The sequence below is a fragment of the Aphelocoma coerulescens genome, chromosome 8 (assembly GCF_041296385.1).
Source record: "Aphelocoma coerulescens isolate FSJ_1873_10779 chromosome 8, UR_Acoe_1.0, whole genome shotgun sequence".
NCBI classification, from domain to species: domain Eukaryota; kingdom Metazoa; phylum Chordata; class Aves; order Passeriformes; family Corvidae; genus Aphelocoma; species Aphelocoma coerulescens.
Window position 1 is genome coordinate 1,942,714 of NC_091022.1, and position 16,122 is coordinate 1,958,835.

General features: G+C 52.1%; 1 protein-coding gene across 2 annotated transcripts in view; it reads right to left on the reverse strand.

Annotated features, from left to right (window-relative positions):
• Positions 1-6,240: 6,240 nt before the first annotated feature.
• PAPPA2 (pappalysin 2) overlaps positions 6,241-16,122 on the reverse strand; it is an 89,388-nt gene continuing 79,506 nt past the window's right edge. For both annotated transcript variants that reach the window (XM_069022826.1, XM_069022825.1), the window contains exons 21-22: positions 9,962-10,060; positions 6,241-8,049 (exon numbers count right to left, since the gene is read on the reverse strand). In XM_069022826.1, coding sequence (XP_068878927.1) covers positions 7,975-8,049; positions 9,962-10,060 — 174 coding nt within the window. In that variant the 3' untranslated portion in view covers positions 6,241-7,974. The remainder of the gene's footprint in view (positions 8,050-9,961; positions 10,061-16,122) is intronic.

Consider the following 16,122-nt stretch of genomic DNA (forward strand, 5'->3'; position numbering starts at 1 on the left):
TTGGCCAAAAGCCTTTCTAGTTAGAAGTCTTGTGGGACCCAGTTTTCTTGGTTTTGTTTTATTCATTTTGCCAAGAGGTTCCTCAGCATTGGTGGAGAAGGCAGGTTGGGAGGGCACAGCCCTCTTCTCCTGCCCCATCCCTGCCCTGGCTGTGGGGACTGTCCCCAAGGGTGGGGGACACCAGTCACGGGAGAAACACCGTGACACAGCCAGGATGGGAGAGCAGGTGATGCAGGCAAAGTGGAGGCAGAGCATGCAGGTCAGGTTGAGATGCTTATGGTTGTGGCTGAGCTAATCAGCCACTGGATGGCCAACAGGGTTGGGATGGGGTTTTTTGCTCTTGTAAAGCATGAGGTCTGGATGAGACCTGAGCGAGCAGCGGTGCCGTTGATGGGCAGAGCTGGCGTGGTGTCATCAGCTAGGGTGAAGAGACAGGGGCATCGTGACCCCATCTCCTCAGGTTCTTCTGCCATGGTCAAAACCCACGTGTGCTCCAAGATGCAGAGTCCTCCAGAACAAAAGCAGCTTGGCCTCAGGGCCGGTGGTCAGCTGGACATCGTGAGCTTTCTTCTTGAGGGACCACACTCCTAGGAAGTCAACTTTAAAATCCTTTCTATTTTTTTTTTTTTTTTTTACCCACCGCAATAAAAACTTTGAAGCAACATCCAGCTGCTGCTGAGGAGAGCCCAGCAAGGGGAGCAGCAGCCTGGTGGCACAGACAAGATGTTCTGCACCAATGGTATAGCCCAGGCTCTGCGTGGTGAGGGGAGAGGGATGCAGGATACCCCAGTGCCATGCTGCAGGATGGCCCTGAAGGTTCTGGTCCCAGAGAGGGCATGGAGGACAGGCTTCTGGGGGTGTTTCTTGCCTGTGTTCAGGCTCACATCTGCCTCTTCCTCTGGTAACTTTTTTCTTTGAAGCCAGAGAGCTGGGGTTGTACTGGGACACTCGGTTTGGTTCAGAGCAAATGATTCTCCACATCCCTGTCACTGCAGATGGTGTTGGAGGCAGAAAGCAGGTTCCTTTTAGCTTCAGCTTCCTGCCTGGTTTGCAGAGGAGGCAGCTCTGGACTTGCCAGCTGTGCACCTTTGATCCGGACAAGACTGGAGCCCTACAGTGGGATTTTTACGATGCCTGTAGAGAGAAATTTCCTTTTCATTTTTTTCAGTCTTGGCAGGAACACTCTTCAGCCTGTCTCATACGATTTTCTGCTTCATTCCTCCTCCTACCTGCCAAGGACATGGCTTGAATATTTGCGTGGTGTTGAGAGGGAGGCGGCTGTGGTCTGCACCCGGTCACTGCTGGCAGCGCTGCATCCCTGTATTTTCTCAACAGCAGTTCAGTATCTTCCTGCAGGACCACATAGTGCTTTGCTCTTTCCTTCTCATGGGCAGACCTCTCTCCAGGGGCAGCTGGCCTGGACTGGGGAGCGGCTGGGAGCAGCCACCAGCAGTCAGTATGACCTGGGCATCCCCGTATCATTGCTGTAATGAATGTGTCTAGCAGGGGTCATCAGACAAACGTCTGCTCTGTGCAAGAAGGAAGCCTCCTGGACCCTTTTGGCTTTTTTCTCATGTGTTTGTCCTTACATTTTGATGTGCCTGATGCTGCCAAGTGCTTAGGGCTCAGAGCAAGACCAAGTGCCACCTCCATGCACAGGTATTTGCAGGCAGGAGATCTGTACTGTGTCATCACTCCTTTTCCTTTCAGCCAGAGAGACTCTTGGCCAAGACACTTCTGTTTGTCCTTTTGCTTATCCCAGCAGATGCTGAGACAACTTTTAACTTCCAGCTGGGCAGCCATCCAGGCCTGGGCAAAGGGCACCTCTGCTCAACACCTCAAAGGGATGCTTGAACGAAGGCTGCTCTGGCGCAGACACCAGCTGGTTTCTCGCCAAGTAATACCATGTATATGGTCTTTATATGAAATGCAGACTGTTTTCCTTTGGGTAGCAGACTCCTCTCTTTTATTGCTTGCTAGGTGCAGCAGCAGGGATGGGAGCAGTGCCGTCTGCCAGCCACTCGCTGTGACGCTGCCAGGAAAACCCTGGACACCCCATGCATCCACACCTGCCTAGGTTACTTTTTCATCTGGCCCCAAGATTTACGCTGAGGCTCTGCAGATATTTCTGTTCTGCTTCTGTGCTGACACTTCAAAGGCCTTGCATGGGCAACCAAAGCCCTGCAGCATCATCAGCCAGCTGGGCCAGACTCTGCTCCCTGGGCCCCGGCTTCCCCATGGGCTGGGATTTGGAGGGTGAGGGGAAAGCCACCCCTCCAAAGTCATTTGGCAGCACCGTTGCACAGCTGGATGGGGCTCAGCATCCTCGTCCCATGACGGACTGTGCAGGCTGCTGGCAGGGCTGTGTTCTGCCAGTTTGCCTGCCGTGGTGCCCCTGCAGCCGCCGTGCTGGCAGGGCCTGCCAGTGTGGCACGGCTGTGGGGGCATTTTCAGGGTGACCCTGGCTTTGTGAGGGCTTTCTTCTTGGTTTCCTCACTCTGGCTTTACAAGTCAGAGCTTTGCCCAAGCCTGGGTTTTCTTGCCCAAGTCTCTCAGCTACCACACGAGTCCATCTCAGACAAATGCCAGCAGCCACCACGGGGCACCAGACTGATCTGCCATGGGGGGCTGTGCCATGGCTGAAGGCCTGGCCTTGGCAACAGGTGTTGTGTGGGGCTTGCCCATCCAAAACAGGTGTGCCCTGGCCTAGTGGAAGGTGTCCCTGCCCACGGCAGCAGGGTTGGAACAAGATGGTTCCTTCCAACCTAAACCACTCTATGAGTCTGTGATTCCCTGCAGAGCTGACCCCACCCACATCTGCTGCAGGGTCCTACTGCTGGGCCTGCACAACATTTTCTCTCTTGGACTCCCGATTCTTCCCAAGCTGCCAGCAACATGAAAACTGGACGAGAACTGTTTTCCAACCATTTTTGCAACCTCCTTCACCCCCCTGCCCTTTCTTTTTGTTTTATTTCTGAATTAATGAGCAATCATTCACCTGAGATGAACCTCTGGGTCGTTAACTTTTCTTTGCTGCGTCTGTACCCCTGTAATAGCATTACTACCTTTTACTTGTCGTGGAGTTATTTAACATATAAAGACGGTTTGGTCCTTTTCTTTACAAAGATGGCTACAATTCATGTTCCTTGATGTTCTATTAAAACTCTAATGTGACGTTTTACTACTGTAGATTGAAAGTAGGGTGCTTTAGGGTGAGATAGCCATGTGGCAAGAAATACAAAACCCTTCTGGATTAATTAAAAAAAAAGAGAATAATAAAAAAAAAAAAAAGGTTTTAAACAACAGCAACAGAAATCATTGTAACACTATGTAAAACTCCAGATGATAATTTAACTGACTATTAAACGGAGCTGTTAGTAATCCCTGGCTCTGGCAAGCTGGAGTGTTTGTTTATAGTTTTGGTCCAGTTGATGTCATCTTTGGTCACAGATGAAACACTCCCAGCCTTTGAACTCGGCTGAGTCTTCACACAAGTTTAGCATTAGCCCATCTGCCTGCTGGGTTAGCCAAGTCCCAAACCACTCAGCACACACAGATGGAGCCGTGTCCTGCGCCTCGCCTTGCCCACCTGCTCTGCTGGACCTGGGAAGGTAAAGATGTCTCCAGTCACCTTTGGGGGAAAAACCACATTTATTTATGCATCCTCGGCAAGGGTCTCTCAGCCCTTGATTTGCAAACCTCCACAGAGGCTGGGAACTTGGAAGCAGCGTCCAAAAAAGCCTCTTTCAGCCGTTCTTTTAGTATAAAAGGGGGATGGAATGGTGCTGTCTGGTGGTCAGCCACCCCTGGAGAATGTCCTAGTCCATCTGGCAGACTTTTGAGAGAGGACTAGCAGCAACACGAGTGTTAACGTCCCACAAAGAATGTGAAAACCAGCACCTGAGCTGAGGTGAGGTCTGCCAAGGATGCCAGAAGCCACTCAGAGTGCAGTGTTGTGCCGAATGAATGGCCAGGCCATCAGGACATAAAAGGGCAGGTCCCTTGGCCAAGCCCAGTGTGTATTGCCACCTGCCCTGCCTGAAGGGTGGAAGACCCAGGGAGAGCCCGGGGTTCCTGCAGACAGACAGACAGACAGGACACCTGGGAGGACACAGCGGGAATTTAGGGGCTGTAGCACACGAATCCGTAGGAAACCAGACTTCATTGAGTCTCGTGGAACGACTTGACTTTTTTTTTTTTCTTTTCCCAGTGCTAAATTGCAGGAAAATAAGCTAAAAATACACCCCAATACTTTCCTTCTGCTATTTTCCATGCAGTTAACCACCAGCTCACTGCACAATAAGCTGTGGCTATGTAACGAGATGGAGGAGGAGGAAGAGGAGGAGGAGGAGGAGGAGAGGGTCTGTCTGGCAGCAGCGTGTGCAGCTGCAAGCCTAAACTGCTGTGGAAGAAGATCTCAGCACAGCTGGCTCATCACAAAATCTCCTGAGGGCTCATCTGGCCTGCAGTCCATGGGGGTTTGGAGAAAACCACCCCAAAAAGGGTGAAGTGGACTGTAAGGGGCACGTCACCAGCACATTGGTAGGTTTTTAGGAAGGCTTTGGTGATATGTGTGTGTGTTGGAAGGGTTGGCGTTGGCCAGCAGGCTCTGTTCATCTCCAGAAAGCAGGTGACAGCAAGGACCACTCCTTTTCAATAAATCTGGCTGCTCTCCAGAGTGCATGATCTGGGGAGCTTTGCCCTAGAGGGGACATTTGAGGTCACCAGGAGATGCTGTTCCTCCTCTGGGACTGAGTCCCTGTGCAAAAACCAGACACCAAGAAAAGACCGATGGGGGCCATCAGAGATGGCTGGGGGAAGAAGAGTGGGGTTTAAACACAGGGCAAGGGCTTTCTGGGGTTTCTCAGCCCAGAGGTACAAAGTTTACCTGGTTGCTTAAAGAAACAAAAAAAAAAATCCCCAAATCTTAAAGTAACTTTATTGTCTTGGGTTTTAACTTTCTTGCCAGGATACCACATGGTCCTCTGGCTCTAGTGTGAGCCAACACACACACACACACACACACACAGACACACAGATTTCCCTACATTTTAAGTGGATTAATTAGAAAAAGTGACCAGCCTTGACCCAGTTTGTAGCATAACCAGCAGAAGACCTTCTGCAAAAGTGTTCTTGCAGCTGGTGGCACAGCAAAAGCTGCCTGGGTGGCACTCACTGGAGGTGAGTGTCCCTACACACCCCAAAATTTGAAGGAAATCTCCAACTGGGCTGTGACTGTTCTGGGAGAGTCCGTGGTTTGGGAAGAGGAGAAAGTGTCAGACCGAAGGTGTCGGGACAGGCAAACCACCTCCCTGGCCCCCTTTTGGGTGAATCAAGGAGGCAAAAGAGATGGAGGATGAGAAGATTATTTATTTTTCATAGATTTTTATAAAAAATAATTATCAAATACAAAAAAATAAAAATAGCAGCAGCCTCCATTGTGAATAAAACCCTAAAGGGGACAAAAACCGCTCAGTGTCGCTATAGAAGAACAATATTTCAGTACGTAGAAGCTGTCTGGTCATGAGAAGCACAAATGTCTACCAGCCAAGCCAGCATTTCCCATCCCAACCCCCCATTCCCCCTCTCCATGGGGCACAGTCCCTTCCCTGCACACACAGGCGAGCAGAGAAAAAAAAAACAATGGGATTTTCATGCCAAAAGGATAAAAATTTGGCATATAAACACATAGGCATGCTGACACCAGGCAGGGAAGGGTTTGTCATGGCAAGATGCTGGGACTTGAAATTCTGCTTCTGCATGTCACGCTCATCCCACGTCCCTGCTGTCCCCACCTGTGGGGGCTGCCAGGACCCCACTCCTGCTGTGTTGGGAGGACCCCCGGGTCTCCCCTTTCCTGCCCTGGTGGAGCAGGACAGGCTGCCCAAGCTGCACATCCTGGGGGTGTAGGGCCAGCTATTTGAATTTCTTTGGGTTGCTTGAGAGCTGTTTTTTTATTGAAAAGTGGATATCTGACAAAATGTTGCTGCTCTCTGCCCAGCTGACGGTGAATTTTGGGGTGTCGTCACCTGTGCATGACAAGAACGGAAATGTTGGTGTCCTTACTGCAAGAGGGGATGGGGCTCATTGTCCCCCACCTCTCTTCAAATCCCTGCCTAGGCCAAGTAGATGGGGTCAGGAAAGGCTTGGAGAAGGACAAGGCATCTCTTGCCTGGATGCTGGCAGGATGTCCGAGCACCTCTGCCCCTACTCGGGTCCTCCAGTAAAACACAACCGACAGAACAGCATGGGGTAGAGCTAGTGGAAGCCAAACGATGCCTTGAAAATTCCTGGTCTCTCCACACCGTGTCACCCTCTCTCCACCACTCCTTCACCAGACGAACTCTGGCTGTTTGCCTGTATCCAACAGCACAGGCCATGCAGGCAGGACACAGCCAGGCAGCCTGGAGTCCTTTGGTCCCAGCCTGCAGCTCACCCGGGGACACTGCAGTGAGTTCCAACTCTGTGGTCCTTTCTCTGCTCTCCTCTCCTCTTTCTATCCCTTTTCTCTGCCTCTTTGCAGCACAAAACCATCCATGATACTCCCAGCTGGAGCCAGGCACCTTCCCTATTGCTGCCTTTATGCGGCTGGGTCCAAGCTGAGCTTCTGGGAATCAATTTTATTGGGGGCAGAGTTTCTTGCTGGGCTTCTTTGAGGCCAGAACTCAATCTGCAGATTTTCACTTAGTGCCTACAGGAGCAGGAGCCTCTTGGAAGTCAGCAATTGTACGTCCAGCGTGAGGGGCTTGGACAGAGATAATAATACTACTTCTGCTAAGGAAAATCTCAGTGAGAAATTATGCTCAAAGTCTCCTGACAGTTTTTTTTGGTCCCTTTGGCATTACAGGGTCTAGTCTCCTCTGAGAGCTGCTGACAACACAACTCAGTTGGAGCTCAGGCGTGGGGAGAAGAGAAGAAGGACCGCCTCATCATCCTTCATTCAAGCATCACACAGCTACGCTGGTTTGGCCTCTACATCCAGTTGGGTGTGCAGTGGCTGGGGGAGTGAGACAGGGAGGGAGCATGGTGAGTCTTTGCTCCTATTGACCATGCAGTGATCCCCATGGACACATAGCCCTGCCCACAGGGCTCTAAAATAATGTGTGATGGATGCCTGTGGTGCCCTTGGAATCTGCTGTGCTCACTGGGATGATTCAAGGGCACAGCAACATTTTTTCTCAACCCCAGATTCCTGATCCTGATCCACACCCTAAGCAGAACAAGGCAAAGCATTGGCAAATACCAAGGGCAAAACTTGGTCCCTGCAAGATGCCCAAATCACCTTGAGGTGGGAGCCTCCACGCCTGGGGAGCTCTCTCCTGGCATGGCCTAGATGTTTGGCTTCTCTCTCTGTCCTCCTTCCAGCTCCCTCTCAGCAAGGAAGGGGAAAATCCCTGCTCCTCCTGTGCTTTTCCCAACGGTTTGTACTTCACAGCAGCATGGGTGTGTGATAAAGGATATCCTTTCTCAGCTTCATCAAGAGCAAAGAAAATATAATATATATTTATATATATATATTATATATATGTATATAGATATAATTAAGTTTAAATATTTGCAGAGAGATCACAACTACCTCGACCTTGCTAAAAGAAGCCTGTACAGCAGAGAGGGGTGAATAGTGACAAAATCCAGAGCAAAGACAGACACCCAGGAGCCGGACCAGGACAACCATCCATGGCAGCACCTGGGCTCTCGGCGTGGACCCTAGCCCAGCGTGTGGCTGAGGTGGCACCAGACCCCTGCCTGAGCCCCTCGCGTGGGTTCTGGAGGGAGCAGCGATGGGGAGGGGACCACGTGCTTGCCCTCCTGGGCTCCTTGGTGGCCCGGACTCAAGCCCTCCGTGTGCAGTCGCCATCCCCCTGCCCGGCTCTCCCTCACGCTCCTGCCCCTTGCCCCGCCATGCCCACGGCCCCGCCGCTGCCCCTTCGCTCCTGCGGCGCTGCCTGACCGAGAGAGGCCCCTCAGCTGCCGCTACTGGTTCTCCTCGGCCGCGGGGTCGCGGCACGTGCACTCGTCCTGGTCGCAGTCAGCAGCAAACGGGATCACCTGCGGGACAAAGGGAGAGCTCAGCCTCCGCCCCGAGACACCCCCATGCCCCCACAAGGCCTCTCCAGCCCCGCTGTGGGGAAATGGACTTTCTGGGCTGTGCTCAGTTGTTGGCACGGCCGGGCTCTGTGCTCGCTGGGGAATGGGCTCTGATACAACCTGTCTCCAGCTGAGTTTTGTTCTTAGCCTTTTCCTTTTTGTCAATGTGTTTCAAATTTTGCAGCCAAAGGTCAGGTTGAATCTTGTGCCCCCAATGTCAAGCCCTGGGAAGTGTCCCCTGATGGGTATAAGATGTTCAGACTAGGGCTGGCAGTGGTGAGGCACCTCTAGATTTAGGTTTGGTCTCTATTAGGAAACCCCCTTCATCCACGTCTGAACCTGTGGACCTGTGACTCTTCCAGGAGAGCATGAAGATAACGCAGCCTCGTCTTCTGCAGCTCTTGGGGGAGCTCAGCCAAGCTCCCAGCTGCAGAGCTGACCTCCACACTGCCCAACATAAGAGCCAGGGTAGGTGCATTGTCCTCATGCATGGTGGATTAAGGAAAGCCAGGCAGGAGGGAGGCTCTGTGAGCAGGAACAGCCTTCCGTGGGGCAGGCAGTGGGTTCGTCTCAGGCCACTCACAAGCTGGGCAGCTTTGAGACACCCCATGCAGGTAGGGAGGCTCATTGCACATTACTTTCTCTACAACAACTGCATGTGACCGAGCAAGCCTGTGTCCCCTTAGCTGGTGGTAGCAGAGAAAGGAGGGAGGGCATGCACTGAGCATCTGACTCCTGGTTGACAGTGGCCTGGTGATGAGCCATGGGAGCTGAGAAAACAGTTTCCTTCAGAGGTTTTACACACACCAGGCTCAGAGCCAGGAGTTTTTCTTACTGTGAAAACACATTTGATTTTTCACAGACTGGATCAGTGAAGGAAGGGCTGGAGTGCTTTGGGAATCTTGTGATGTTTAAACCCTGTATTTCTCCATCTGCCTTAACAGAGGTGTGCTAGAGGCTTGTCGAGCAGCAGATCTGGGACCTGTGGGGGATGCAAGCTGGGTCTGGGTCTCCTGAGAGCCGTGGGACTGAACCCCTCCACTTTCTGCTGTGAACCCAACCTTTATTTTGGCCATGCCTTGCTCCGAGATGTCATGATACTGTTGTGGGGATTTCACTCATCACTTGGGTGTAAAGCCTTTTCTTTCCTATCTCAAGTGGATCTTCCCAGGATTTTATTTTTTCTTTCCTCTGTGTATGTATGCGTGATGAAAGGAGAAATGATTTGAGCTCCACAACAAAGATGAGAAGATCCAAATTCACATATTTTTGCAGTGAGAAGTTATTTCATGCCCTGTGATTTGTTTTGCTGTTGGATATGATTAGGAAGAATGGGCTGTGAGTGCTGGATAGCGAGTTAGGTGGGAGGGAAGGTTGTGACGGGAGACAAAGAAGGGTCTGAGCAACCTGAACGCCAAGTTGCTCCCTCTACACTATTCTTCCCTCCTTCCTTCCTCAGAGAGGGGAGCAAACATCATTTGTAGCAGATGCCAGTGGACCATACCAAAAATCCCCTGAGACAGCTCAATTACACAACAAGGTGACTTCTGACTCACCATGTCTAGCACTATGTCCTGTGGAAGTCATTTCTTTGGGACTTGTTTCCCAAAATGAGAGGAAATCCCATGAACCTCAGGGGGAGCTGGGCTGAAGCTTCAATCACACTGGCCTGTGTCCAAACCCCACTCTTAATCAGTGCAACGATGTCCATCAGCTTCAGCTGGCTTTGGTTTAAAATCATGGGTTTGTTCTCTGTTCATGGGAGAATTGCATTGCAGGCTCAGTTCCACAGCCAGGAAAGCCAAAGAACGTCGATAGCAGTCACCCCTGAATCCATAGATCCCGGCCAAGGCCCTGGGAGGTGCTCTCTTACCTTCCTGGAGGACAGTGTGGAGGAGCAGCAGTCCCCGCCATCGTACTGGCAGTATGCCCGGTTGTTGATGGTGTCACACCAGCCGTCTGCTTGGAAGGGCTAAGGCAGGAACAAGAGGAACAAGAGGAACAAGACTTTGTGAAAGGTCATTCAAAAGCATAAGGTTGCCCCCGAAAGTACAGGTCCCAGGTCCTCAGCAAGGCCCCTGTGCCCACTTCCACCATACACAACCCCCTCTTCAAAGCCAAAGGGCACCAGCTATCCCAGCTGGTGTGGATGGGAGTAGTGGGTGTTCCAAGGGCAGCAGCTAGAGGATCATGGAATCATGTCAGAAATGTTAAATGGCGCAAGCAGCCATTCAGAAAACCAGTTTTTTGTTGTTTCAGTTACATGAGTAATCTGATCAGAGAAGAGAAACGAGCAGCTGGGGCTGGGAAGCAGCCAGCAATGGCTGGAAAACTGTCCTGTGCACCGGCTGCGACCAGGGCAGCGCTTGCAAGGAGGGTCAGGAGCGGTCAGCAGCCAAGGTTTATTTATCACAGATACACACCAGCACCGCCAGGCAGCAGCTGAACGAGCTACAGGATGGAGAAGCCATTCATTGATAGGGTGATTAGCAATTAAATGCTTCTTCCACTTCGGGCTCTCTGATGGTACTTGCTGGCCCAGCAACCATGGCCGACCTCCAGGAGGACGGTTTCCATCAGAATCGTGGAATCATGGAATGGTTTTGACTGGAAGGGGCTTTAAAGACCATCTCATTCCAACACCCCTGCCATGGGCAGGGACATCTTCCACTAAACCAGGTGTCCCGTCCACTCTGGCCTTGAACATTTCCAGGGATGGGGCGGCCACAGCTTCTCTGGACAGCCTGTGCTTGTGTCCCACCACCCTCAGAGTCAAAAATGTCGTCCTAATATCTAGTCTAAACCCACCCTCTTTCAGTTTAAAGCCACTACCCCTTATCCTATTGCTCAATGCCCTTGCCAAAAGTCCCTCCCCAGCTCTTGTGCAGCCCGTTTTAGTCCTGGAAGGTGCTTTAAGATTTCCAGAGTCTTCTCCAGACTGAACAGGACTCTTGGTGGAAACCTGGCTATCCCATTGTTCATGGAAACAGCTGACCCGTTTCATTGGATCTGGTTGGCCCCAAACAACAACCGGACTCTCAAAAATGCCCAGACTCAGCCTTTGATGATGGACATTCACACGTAGCACCCTTAAACTGAATAACAGCCTGCTGAAAAACACCACTGCACCACAACAGCCCTGCACCCCCTGTGCCAAAGCCAACATGTGGGCCTGGTGATAATGCCAGTAAATTCACATGAAAAAACCATGCCAAAACCAGAGAACCCATGTGGCTTTTTGTCCTTGCGACTCACAAGGAACAGAAATGGGCTCAACACAGGCTACCAACACTTGAGGCAGTAGCAGCAGGGATTATGGCAAACCACCAAGTCTGGTCTCTGCTATCAGTAGCACAGGCCACAGGCCAAATTCAGGCAGCCACAGAGAGATCACTTTAGCCTGGAAGACCTCGGAAGAGCAGTAGAAAGAGCACACCTTCCTGCAGCTGGGAAATTGAGGCACAGTCGAGTTAGGTAGCTTGCTCAAAAACAAAAAGGGATTTGACCCCAATCGTTGCTGTCACAAACCACATCCAGAGGACACCAAGGTGCAATTTCTTCAAGACAACAGTGCTAACACTCCTCTTCCACTAAAAACCATCAGGTGGGTCTTAAATGATTGTGATCAAAGAAGGTTTCTTAGTCTCGAAGCAGCTTTGAGCACCGGGAGGGCCAGGGCAGGGATGTCGGGGTTGGCAGGTGCCAGGATGCAGTCAGGGGACTGGCCAGGGCCGCTGGCAGGGGAAGGCTCTTCTGGGTGTGATTTGCTTTTGCAGCCTTCCACGCAGTGGAGTTTTTCCTTGAGCTTTGCTCCATATGTCATGAGTCACTGGCAAAACAACACCCGTCGCTTTGGTAGTTTCCATACAATTATGGGGAGGTTTGCCCATCCTGGCTGCACAGGTCTGAAACGATTTCCAGATCTTGCGTGCAAGGTGGGGGGAGGACAGAGGCAGGGACAGGATGGGGAAGGAGAGGCTCTCAGCCTCTCACTACACCTATCAGGGCTAACTGCCCCCTCCTCTCACCCAGCCGGAGCCCGTACCCCACCCTAAACAAATACAGGCTCCTATGGCAACACTTGTTGGGGAAACTTAACAACTCATGCTCCAAATTACATTGGAAAAACATATGAAGGGAAAATAAAAAATGACTAATTGGACTTGAGGCTCAGGAGAGCCAGGCACAGGATTTGGGGATTTCTGTCCCCGCTCCTTGCCTAGTGCTTGGAGAACGCGGTGACTCCTGTGCCTTTGCCTTACTGGGAACCTCCAGATGGTTTTGTCTTTGCAAGCAGAAAGGGTGAAGTAAAGTGCTGGTTACCCTCAAGGGCACAGGAGCCCTTGTCCTTGCATCAGTCTCTTTTTGGCCTTGCAGGAATCATGGCAAGGGAGGACACAGGCGATGCGATGTACCGAGGATAGGCGATGTGAGAGAGCAGACCCCGTACAGACTCTGCTCAGCCTGTGCTCGAGATGGGTGGCTCTACAGAAAGCAATGCCAGCAGTGGGAGAAGGCCCCTCGCAAAACCACCTGACGATGTTGGAAGGTGCTGCCAAGAAAAAGGAAAACACCAATGCCCAGCTGTGCCACACAAAGGTGACAGATGTGATCCAGGGAAATGGTCAGCTGGGTCCCAACTGCCGGAACACGCACCCTGCAGCCTGGGGGGGGGGGGTCGTGGGCTGGTTGAAATGTCTCTTATAAACAGGGAAAAAATGAATAAGGCAATTGCAGCAGCCGCTCTGCGCTGCGTTGAGTGGTGGGGAGCTGCTGGGCCAGGCGGCGTGCCACCGAGGCAGCCAGGGAGACGGGCTGTGTCAGCGGATCTCCCGCTCGCCCATCCATCTTCCTTGTTTGTTCAGACAGGAGCTGCAGCGGGGCGTGTGTCAGCACGTGGAGGTGCAGCATCTGGCGCTGCTGGGCCAGGGCCCTGCGCTGCCGGCACGAAAATAGTAACGGCAAATCAAGGGCTTGGCAATTTAAATAGGCTAAAAAAACACAGGCTCTCAAAGCTGGGAGCAGGCACAGCTGAAAAGAGAAAAAAATCGAAGGAGGGAAAAGAATGGAAGAGGGAAAAATATTGCAGGCAAAGGAAGGATGGGAGAAAGGGCTGGTTAGATCCCAGTGCATGCCAGCCAGAAGCATCTCCGAGTGCTCAGTGGGTCCATCTCTCAAGGATGCTGGGAGATGTCATACAGGGTACAGTGCCTGTGCACAGTATTTTTCCACAGCCCTTGACGAGTCCCCAGGCTGGCTCCATCCTCGGGGCTGCTGTCCTGCCCAGCAGGGAGTCCCCACTGCCATCAGGGAGGCAGGAAGGCTCCCTGCATTCTTCTTCAAATCCACCTCACACATAGGTTGATTCAGTGTGAAAGAGCACAAAAAGGTGCAACAGGTGAGGGAAAGGTGGATCATGAAGGCTCAATCACAGAACCCATCAGTGTTGTACATATTTCAGTGTTGCATTGCTGGTGCTTGGGAAACATTATTTTCCAGGAATGCAGGTTTTGCTCTGGTTGAGCACACCTGAAGGCCCAGCACCTTGCTTTTGGCCATGACCCCTTCCAAATACTTTGGAGGAAGGTGGAATAAAGAGAAAAAAAAATAAAAAATAAAAATCAGCATTCACCTGGCCAGCTGTGTAACTGAGGAGCTGAAAGACTCCCCTGATCTACCACTGAGGTGGAAAGTGCTTGTCGTTTCTATCTGCACACAGCCATTGAAAGGCCACATCCCAGTTTTGGGGAGTCAAGTCCAGCCTTAAGAAGCAAAATGCTTCCTCCCAGACTGGTCCTGGGCTTTGTGACTGTGCTGATCCACCCAAGGAGGGTGCATAGTTTGCTTTCATGGAGCTTCTAAGTCAGCCTGGGTTTTGCTGTCCTTTCATTTTTCCCTTTGGGAATTGGTATTCTGGGCGTCAAGCTGACACAGCCACATGGCTGAGAAGGCGCAGGTGTCTTTGCCCTCCTCAGCTGTTGCCTTGAAAGCAGCCCCAGAGAAACAGGGGAACCACCATTTGGGCAGGGACCAGCCCTGGAAAAGCTGCTGCTGCTGCCCTTGGACTCACGCCTCGTGCCTCAGCTTCGCCACCGGTAACTCTGCTCCTGAGATGGACGAGTCACTAGTGGTGGGAAGCTCAGCTGGAAACCCCATCCCTTTGGTGGCAGAGGGATGTCAGCCCAAACCAGGGTTCACAGAACGAGCCTGAGTTGCCCCAGGGCTGCAGAGTGCTACAGCTCCAGGGGTCTGGAGCAAGAGAAGCCGTGTCCCAGGTGAAGGTGCTGCCCGTGGCAGGGAGGGACAGGCGGGGTGTGTGGGGAAAGGAAAGCATGGAGGGGCTGCAGGAGCCCTCCAGGAGGCAGAGGGGAGCTTCTCCCTGCAAGGTGTCTTCCCTTCCTCCCCACCTCAGCCACTAGCAAGATTTTTCCAAAAGCTTTGGGAGGCCCCTGGGAGGACCTGAAGAGTGCCCAAAGCCTTGTTAAACATCTGGTTCACTTAAAGCCCCAATACATCCACCACCCCAGCTCGGGTCCCCGAAAATTCCCCCTCCCATCCCTGTCCCAATCCCTCCAACACCCTTGCAAACTACTGTTCCCCTGCAGAAGACTGTCAGTCCTTAAGGCCAGAGATGTGACAGGAGCTGGCTAAAGGGATGCTATAGCACCGTGTCCCCAGGACACAGCCCTTTCCTTACACACATTCACGCTGGTGAGGCAGAGCGCCCGGTCATTCTTGGCTCTCCCTGCTTGCCCAGGGAAGTTGACTGGGAATGCAGACTGTGGGAGGAAATGACAATGTTCATTGTTTGGATTAAATATTTTTCTTGGCCCTCTCTCTGTTGCAGTGTCTTTTATTTTATTTTTTCTCCCCCCCTTGACACCCCGAGCACATTCACTTTCCTTCTCTCTTTTTGGAGGCTCTCTGGCACAAGGAGGAAATCGGCTCTGAAAAACAGAGAGGGACAGAGAGGGAACAGGTCTGGCTTATGCTCAGAAAGTTTTTTGGGATGTCTTTGTGCCCTGAGCAGTGAGCAAGGTCTACCTGGCCCATTGTAAAGAGGGAAGCAGGGTGAGCACCACCCAGAGGAAGAGACCTCTAGAAATTTGGAAACAGGAACCTGGGACCAAGCGGCCCGAAGAAGAGAAACAAAATCCTACAGACCTAGTACTTCATTGCCCATTTTTATGTCTTCCAGTTTCTGTCCCCTGAGCCATCCCTCTGCTCCTTTCGAACTGTAGCAGCTGTCCCTTGGAGGTACATGCCTGTAGCACGGCTTGCTGGAGCCATCATGGACCTGCCCCATCACCTCAGACACAGACAGAAAGCAAAACAGAGAAATTCCAACTGCTTCTGATCCTGCTGGTATCCCTGAGCCACTTGTCAGCTAAGCATGCATCTCACTTATGTCACATCTCAGGTCTCCAGCCCCAATGTCTTCTCCCCAACTCTCACTACAGAAACAGAGGCTTGTTGCTTGAGAACATGCTCCGTACGCCTGAAGGAACACTTCAGGGCAGAGGGGATGGGCTGGAGGGTTGTTGACATCCTGCTGCCTGGTTTCAGCTTGTGGACCATCACTGGCACTACCATACCAGCTCCCAGCAGTCTTGGTGTGGAGCTCCAGGTGTTCTTCAGGACAGTGGGGTCCCTTAGACACGGGTTTCCTGCAGACAGCCGGGCTCATGTGAACCAGTCTGTGCTGAGGTTGTGCAGGATTGGTGCCTGTAGGGGGGAGGCAGTGCAGAGAGGCTCCATGGGCTGCTGTCGATGGCCATCCCGGGAGAGTGGGTCCTTGCCTTCATGGTGCCTGGAAGTGCCCCAGTGTCCCAGGCCAGGATTTGGCTCAGACATGCTTCTGCTGTGGCACTTTGGACCCCTGCATGGGGATGTGTTTCCTTATCTCTGTCCTGCTCTGTGCTGTGCTGCTCAGAGGCCTCATGTCTCAGCAGAGAGCCATCTGGAAAGGCCTTTGCACAGTCCAAAGGACAAGAAGGAAGAAAGGGATGAAAAGCTTGTGTAGATCAGAGCAGG